This window comes from Haemaphysalis longicornis, unplaced genomic scaffold, assembly GCF_048455015.1.
Source record: "Haemaphysalis longicornis isolate Haplotype H1 unplaced genomic scaffold, Haemaphysalis longicornis Haplotype H1 scaffold_4, whole genome shotgun sequence".
Taxonomy (NCBI): Eukaryota; Metazoa; Arthropoda; class Arachnida; order Ixodida; family Ixodidae; genus Haemaphysalis; species Haemaphysalis longicornis.
In genome coordinates, this window is record NW_027526361.1 from 190,476,287 (window position 1) to 190,484,110 (window position 7,824).

At 45.8% G+C, this 7,824-nt stretch overlaps 1 protein-coding gene across 1 annotated transcript in view; it reads right to left on the reverse strand.

The window, feature by feature from the left end:
* Positions 1-7,820, reverse strand: part of LOC144179598 (uncharacterized) — a 28,673-nt gene extending 20,853 nt beyond the window's left edge. The window contains exons 1-2 of the mRNA XM_077708017.1: positions 7,636-7,820; positions 4,067-4,295 (exon numbers count right to left, since the gene is read on the reverse strand). Of these exons, the coding sequence (XP_077564143.1) occupies positions 4,067-4,295; positions 7,636-7,706 (300 nt within the window). The 5' untranslated portion in view covers positions 7,707-7,820. The remainder of the gene's footprint in view (positions 1-4,066; positions 4,296-7,635) is intronic.
* Between the last annotated feature and the right edge of the window lie 4 nt (positions 7,821-7,824).

The window sequence follows — 7,824 nt, forward strand, 5'->3', positions numbered from 1 at the left end:
CTTCTGAATCTCGTTTGTGTGATTGGCGGCAACAGACTTAAGCCCCCCTGCCAAGAAAGACGATCTTTTGATCATATCACTTCAATGCTAGTGTGCAGTTAACACACTGACAACCAAGCTTACAGTGCTGTCCCTCACTCCTGCACATATTACGTCACAGCAGCGTGAAATTTTAAACGTTTTCAATATAGCTTATCATTATCAGCGAAAAGGTGAGCGAGTGGCCAAAGTCTATAGTTCTTTAAAACTGAACAAAGTTGCAGTTTGTATTCAAAGCGCCTTTAAATTTGCACAAGTATAGAGAGGCATTAAATGACAGGTACTACCTTACTTACTGCACAGCACAGGGTGCGTGCAGCACCAAAGTACTAACATAAGCTCCGTGTGCAAGTGGTGTGAACAAACTCAACCACAGACAAGTTTTTGCGTGCTCACCATGCTTTTCTGGCGCTACTCTCTATGCGCATGTGCTTGGTGTGTAGCAATAGTAGTCACACACGGCAGTCAGACACACCCAATCAATATGGGGGCCCAGCTAGTCTGCATTCATACATACATGGGCTAACATAATTACAAAGGAAGACCTGCAAAGGCTCGATAAAACAGCTAATCAAATAAATCGTTTAAATCTACCTGCTATAGCAGTCAAACCATAGTTCCGGTCTATGAATGTAGGTAAAAAATTATTCCAATCAATCAAAAAATTAGGTTCAATCAATGAGTAATTACAATGCATATCAACTTCAGTTTACACACAAGTTAATTAACAACAAAGGAGGAGCGAGAAGGTCATAGCACAGAAAATTCTTTAGTTATTCCAAATTCGCACTGTTCTGCATTTCAATACATTGTCAATTCTCATCTTTATCTATCCATTCCCATTCTCATCTCTTTAAAGTTCAGTTAATACCTAGTTTTTAACAGATTACTGACACCAAGAATGTGTTTTTCATTTTTTTTTCCACCCTTATGGGTCTCCCAGCTGTGCCATAAACTATAACACATGAATCAAGACTAGCGAGCACATTGCCGGCAAAGAATCACAGCCCCATTCATATCATGGGCTTCCGTTTTGGCCACTGGAATTAGGAAACAAGTGCACGGGGTTGTGTGGCCTATTGCACATGCATCTTATTAAATGTATGGCGCACTTTAGGGCCCTGCCTTGTCATCATAGCTCTTCCAAGGTCACGGTATCTAGCCACTGCTGTCACATGGTGCCGCGCGCCCAAACAGAGGCTTCGAAAAGATCACCGCTTCCTCTGGTCAAGATCGAACCTCGGTCTCACATTGCGAAGCTGATGTCAATCCTACTGCGCCACACAGGCACACGTTCCTCATGTGCAAAGTGTTTGGTATGATCTTAGTGCTGCGTCATTGCCACGGAAGCTGCTGTTTCTAGGACGCAAAAAAATACACGATAACATAAAATACGATACGAACCGAGAATTCACACATTAATTACCCCCCAAACTATTCTTTATAGGTATTTTCAGCGGCAGCGGCATCTTGACTACTTTCGGTATCAACACCAAGACGATATTGGAACGGCCCCTTTGGCAAGTCACTGCTCTGCACTTGACAGCTTTCACGTTGCATGGAACTGCTTTAATTTTCCTGTTCAAGCGACACGTTTGCCGCCCTGACATTAGCTTCACAAGCATCTACCAAGCTCAATTGGAGGTTAGCCCAAAACTTGTCTCAGATTAGTTTCTTAAACTTCTCAGAGCCACCACCCTGCTTTGCATAACAGAGCAACTGGGCCAACATTTCATGGCCTCCCTAAACAGTGGTGATCAATAATATTGACTTCAATGTGGTTCCGAGCAGTGTTTGGCACCCGTGATTGCATGAAGACATCTTGGCATCTTCATGAAGTGAATCACCGCAGTTCTTGAAAATCAAATCCTGATGTCAGAGCTGAATTCTCTGCAGAATGCAATTTCTTCAAAAATAATTTCTATTTCACATTCACAAATTTCAACAGTTTGTTAGGAACATGACTTGTGCATGGTAGTGAAGCCATGAATCTGCTGTGCACGTTTTTTACTGATCCCGAATTCTAAAAATACAACTGTCATGCAATGGATGCCTATTTGATGACAACACTGAATGTGCGCCACTGTTGCTCTACACGTGCAATGCGGTAGCCACAAAGAATAGTTTGCCTTTCGATACACAGTTATTTGTGGAAGGCGCTAAGACAAACCTTTGGGAAGCACTCTGTGCGGTTCCGTGTGTACAAGATTTCGGCGCATGTTAAAGATCCCCAGGTGGTCAAAATTAATTTGGAGCCCTCCACTACGGTGCGCCTCATCGCCTGCGTTGCGTTGGCACGTTAAACCCTACAATCAATCACTCTGTGCGGCAGAGTTGTTGCTGCTTCACCCTCTCCATACAATGGTGACATACTGACTTCAAACGAGGTGCCCATACTACGGCAGCTTTTAGGCACCACATTCGGAACCACAGTCCGACCCTTTGGGGGGCGTTGCGTGAAATACCGCCCTCCGCTTTCTGGCCAAAGCTCCCCTTTTAAGACACCACCAAGTCAGTGGATAGCAAAACCAGCTAACCCTTCAGCTGCAAACAAACTTCTCCGCGTGATTTCGGTGGCATCTTGACTGAACGGTGGCGTAGGAGAAGCAGAATTTCAATAAAATAGAAAATGGTTACTGAATATTGTGTGTCCCCAAAGAGCACGATCTTTAATGTTCTGACCCAACATCCCAGCATGTAACTACCTTTAACACCGCTGATCTTTACGCATCAGTCCTTTGCTTCTACACCTTTATACAGAGGGCAACACACTTGTCTATAACACAGGTTTCGTACTTATAGCCTTATCTTGCCTCGGCCGAAAAACATTTCAAGAGAACTATTGTGTCATTCTGAAGTCTTAACCATATATTTTGACCTCAACGTTTTTTGTGACAAGTTTGAGCCCGCAGTTTTGCAAGGTAACTAGTTGAAGTTGAACTCGGTGTTATAGACAAGGGTGTTGCGCACTGTACTACCGTATTGGGTCCACGTGACAGGCAAGTCTTCCATCCACACTTGTGAATAAAATGGAAGAATGGAAAGTGCAACTGAGCTTGCGCTTCACTGCAACCTGAAACACGTAGGTACTGTCACCCAACACTCACATCAGGAACACTGAATTCACTCATTCAGCAAGCCACAGCTTTTTAGCTCCCATCAAACTTGTACAGTGGTGCAGTTGAGGCACCCGATGAAGGTTGGGCTCACCCAATGCCAGTGTCAATTCATAGTGCCATCTCTCTCTCACTTCGTGGCTGTCGAAAATCTGCCCTCGCGTAATCAGCATTAAGTGCTCAGAAGGAAAGCACTAAATTAGCAGGGCCCTGAGTACCAGCATTACCAGCTGTGTGAGGTGTAGTGAGAGCGCAAGGGTCATCTAAAATGTTTTAGGAGGATGAATTCTCCCTTCACAATGATGGTGTTGATGACACTGCAAGTGTACAGTCTTTGCCAAAATTTTCTAAGCAATGATAAAAGTTCGTAGGCAAGAAACAATTCTGAATACAGGCTCACCACTCAGGTGGGAACGAAAATCTTCATGCCAGAAAGCTAGTGAAAGCACCTTTCTTTCTGACTCCCACAAAATAATTTGGCCATGCCTGGGCGTTAAGCTGGTGCAAAGAGTTATTCATGGCACATAAACTTTTGCTTTGGTGTAGAAAATTTTGAGGAAGACTTCACACATGTACAGATGAATTTTCCTGTGAAGTCAGGCATGCACCCCATTGTTGCGGTGAGGAAGATGTGAAGCAAAGGTGCATTTACACATTGTATTTACAAAACTGAGAACACCGCACAGGCCATGAGCGCAAGATCTTTTTCTACCTCTACCTATAACTATGCCTCAGAGTCTAAGGGCACCTGGGCTCTCTTGGATGCTACCCAGCACATGTCCAAATGCTGCACGGAGGCTATGTACTAGCGTCTCCTTCTTCTTGCTCTACGATTGAGACATTGTAACTGCATTTCATGACACAAATCTCCGAGGCATCCCTCACTTAGCGGCTCTACGGAAGGCCCTCACCGGCACAGATGACGTCCCCTTGGCAGGGGCCGATGGACGCTTGGGGGAGGAGCAGACGACATCAGTGGGGACGGCATCTGGCCGCAGGCAGGGCCGGTCGAGGCCGGCATAGAAGCAGCTGGGCTTGAAGTGACGTGAGCACACCCGGTGATGGCTCTTAGGCTCCAGGTCTTCCCTGCCCAGAGCACGCAGCCATTGGGACAGCAGGGCTGGGTCTCGGTGAGGAAAGCTGGGCAGAAGAGGGCACTTGATCAGTGCAGTGTGAACTCGTCATCACAAACAAAAGCGACCTACTACGGTGGCTCAGTGGCTAAGGCATTGTGCTGGTGAGCCCAAGGACCCAGCTTCGATCCCGGCCACTTTTCTGATGGAGGTGAAAAGCGAAAATGGCGTGTGTCGAGATTTCGATACACGTCAAAGATCCCTGGGTGGTCAAAATTAATCCAGGGCCCTCTGTTGCGGTGCGCCTCGTAGCCCAGGTGTTAAACATCCATAATCAATCAATCAATCAATCAAACCAAAGTGGCAAGGCCATAGGTAAAGGAGAGTAACAGACTGTGTTTGAAGTGCAACCTTGAGCACAGAAGTGGTTTGCTGACGAGGGCTCTTCTTCTAGATGCATACCGACTACAACTCAATGCTCATGCAGGAAAGCAACGGAGGATCTAAAAGAGTGATTGTAATGAAGAGGATCGAGTCAATCAAGAATCATCGACTAATCCCTGGCTGGGTATGCGCTACAGACCTAAAAGAGTCATCATCAATGTGTGTCAATGAGACTAGTGAGAAGACCCCCAGCATGATCATTTTCCCAACTCAGGTGTAATTAAGCACTATTAGAAGTGTACGTCATTGGAGGATCATTAGAAGAAACATCACTGGAAGATATGCAAAGCATCATGTGGTGTTGTATATCTCTCAATGGTGGAAACATGTTGGTATGTTGGGAATTCATCCATGTACTCCTGGGTCCCCATCTTGAAACAGAAAACAGGCTGTATACCACTCCTTACTCCATTCATCATGTTGGTGCTAGTACCACAATCTGCTTTATTGTCTCCTGTTATTGGTTATCAGGTGGACGGAAGCGAGCCAAGTCCTACTCCCTCTAATGAAGATGCGTGCAGGTACAATTTTTGCACTCCCCTCGAGTAACAACTTACAAATTTTATCCCCACAAAATACCTTGCTCTGCAATGGCTCTCCCACCAAAATTCTATGCCTCGAAGGTGTTAATTCTATTAATTCAAAAGCATTAAATGGCACTTTGGGTATATAGGCGGGCGTCGGCGTTATCTGTAGAAGCGAAATGGCACCTAAGCGCATGGCTCAGAAATAAAACCAACAGAAAAGGAACATGTGGTTAGGCAATGCCTGGGCATGCGCAGGGCCGCTCAGAAAAGTGGAGTGTGTGGCAGCAGCAGTGGCCGATTTTCAGCTGAACCCTTCGTGATAGCACCTCTGGATAGACCTGCTTGAGTTCAGCGCATACTCTAACAAGCTTTATGCCCCAGTCGCTTCAGCTCCTCATGCTTAGCACCATAGCAGTCACCAGTGAACTCCGAGTGGCATACAGCTCCCAGCAGTGTTCAACTAAACATTAACGCCTTTGCATTCACAACTCCTAAAAACTAGGTGATTCCAGCTTTCCTGCGAGCTGAGTTTGCAGCTTTTGGTTCAGAATGGAGGGCAGTAAAGTTTTTCTCGGAATGAACCCTGAAAGGTGTACGCAGCCCAGAGTCGGGGCTCCAGATTTCCACGTTGATGTGAAAAGCATACAAATGGCACCTTGTCTGCTTAGCATCCATCTGGTTATGTGGCCCTGTGTTCTCCAGCAATGCTCTCTGTAACCGCAGTGTCGGCAAAAACATATCCATGGATGTTGCATTATACTTGTCGCGGGTGAAATTTAAGGAAGAACAGCAGAAGTTGCAACTCGCCTAAATCACCACAACTGGCTACGTCCCTCCGTGCGGCGCGATGAGAGCCTTACTGTGATTATTTTGAAAGTGACACGAGTCGTATTTGCCGATTCTTTGGACTTTATAAACTACCGCAGCAATGACAAACAAACTATGCGTGAAAAAGCAGACGATGTCCCGCATTAAGAGCATATCTCCTCTCAAAATGCACATGCGCGTTGACATCTGGGCCTCCCGCTTCGGTGAATGGATACACTACACGAGCTATTGCTGTTCTTAACTTGTACACGAGTATAGTAGACGGTCATGTCTGGTGCCTTATGCATATGTGGAATTGTAACAGCAACCATTTCAGGTATTTGTAATTAGGCTTCATATATCAACGCAGCTTCCAAATATGTTAGTGCTATCGTGCTAACTCGACATTCTACGAGATGTGAAATGAGCTGCGATTGTGCGCCGCACTATATAAATATATATATATATATATATTCCCCGTAGCTGGTGGCCAGGATCAGTGCCGTTTCTTACTGGTGTGATTAGTGGCACGACGAAGGGCATTCCTCTGTACGCAACATATAAACAGATCTAACTATTCGTAAACCCTGCGTAATGTGTTCAGCACGCCAGGTAGCTAATTAAAGTATTGCCAATTTTTACCTATTTTTCAATTATTAATACTGCTGCCTTAAATAAATATGGTTCCCGCATCTGGTTCTCCTTCAGAAAAGAACTCTATAATAATAATAATAATACTTTATTTGTACTCATGGTGGGTGGAACCAGGCATACCGCAAAATTAAGGCAGAATTGCCCATACCAGTCAGGATTACGTACGCAACCTGGGACCCAAATTACAGTTCATGGTGGACGAGAGAAAGGGAGTTGGAAAAAAAAAGGGGGGCGGTGGAGAAGTGAAGGGGAAAAAAGTGGGGGAAAAAAACTAAAGCACCACTGGCGCCACCGCCCGGAGATACAATGCAAAAGTGGCAGGTACGGCGCAACAACTAGACCTACGGGCAAAGCTCACAAGGCCCCCGTACAAGATATGCTATGCGGGATCACTAAGCTGAAGGTCCGCACCATTGCTCCTAATGCCAGGAACCATCTAGCCCCGTAACTGCACGTCCTCGTCTGAGCATACAAAACAGCGCAAAAAGAAAGGGCACAGACGAGCGCTGTTTTGTATGTTCAGAGTGAACCAAGTGGCCCTACTCGAGACGCTAATTCCTCTTGTCTCACCACATTTTTTTTTTTTTTTTTCACCGCTATCGCACGCAGTTCTTAAAAGCACGTTGCGCACTAGTAGAAATTACATTTGCCTACGTGCGATGCAAAGGCAAAGGAGACGCACACGAAGCTAAGCGCGCCGGTTTTGTAGACTCATAGCCGCGACTCGCGAGCCAATCACAGGCCACTTCTATGCTATTTGCGCAGCAGCACCTGCGGTGCCGTACAGTATTTGCGACCCCCCAACAGATACGAACTGGTGCCGTTATAAAAGTTTTCCCAGGAAGAACTTGACAGAAGCCAATGTTAGAAGTTAAATATGCCGAAATTAAAACGCACTATTTTGTTCTCTAAGAAAACCTGCGTCACTACGGGCAGAAATGGCCGCACCAACAAACGTGCACAGAATTCACTTACGAGTGGAAGGATATGTTGTCACCCTTGTGGTGCCTCGCATTGCAACCCGATGCTGCGCAATACGCGGGCATTTTGGTACTTGCACGTCAATTACTCCGAGTTTGTATTGCTAAAGGACCGCTAAAGTGGTACTGACCACGCCAAAATGGCGCCTGCCACATACGCTACGCCAGTGCCACCTTTTCACAC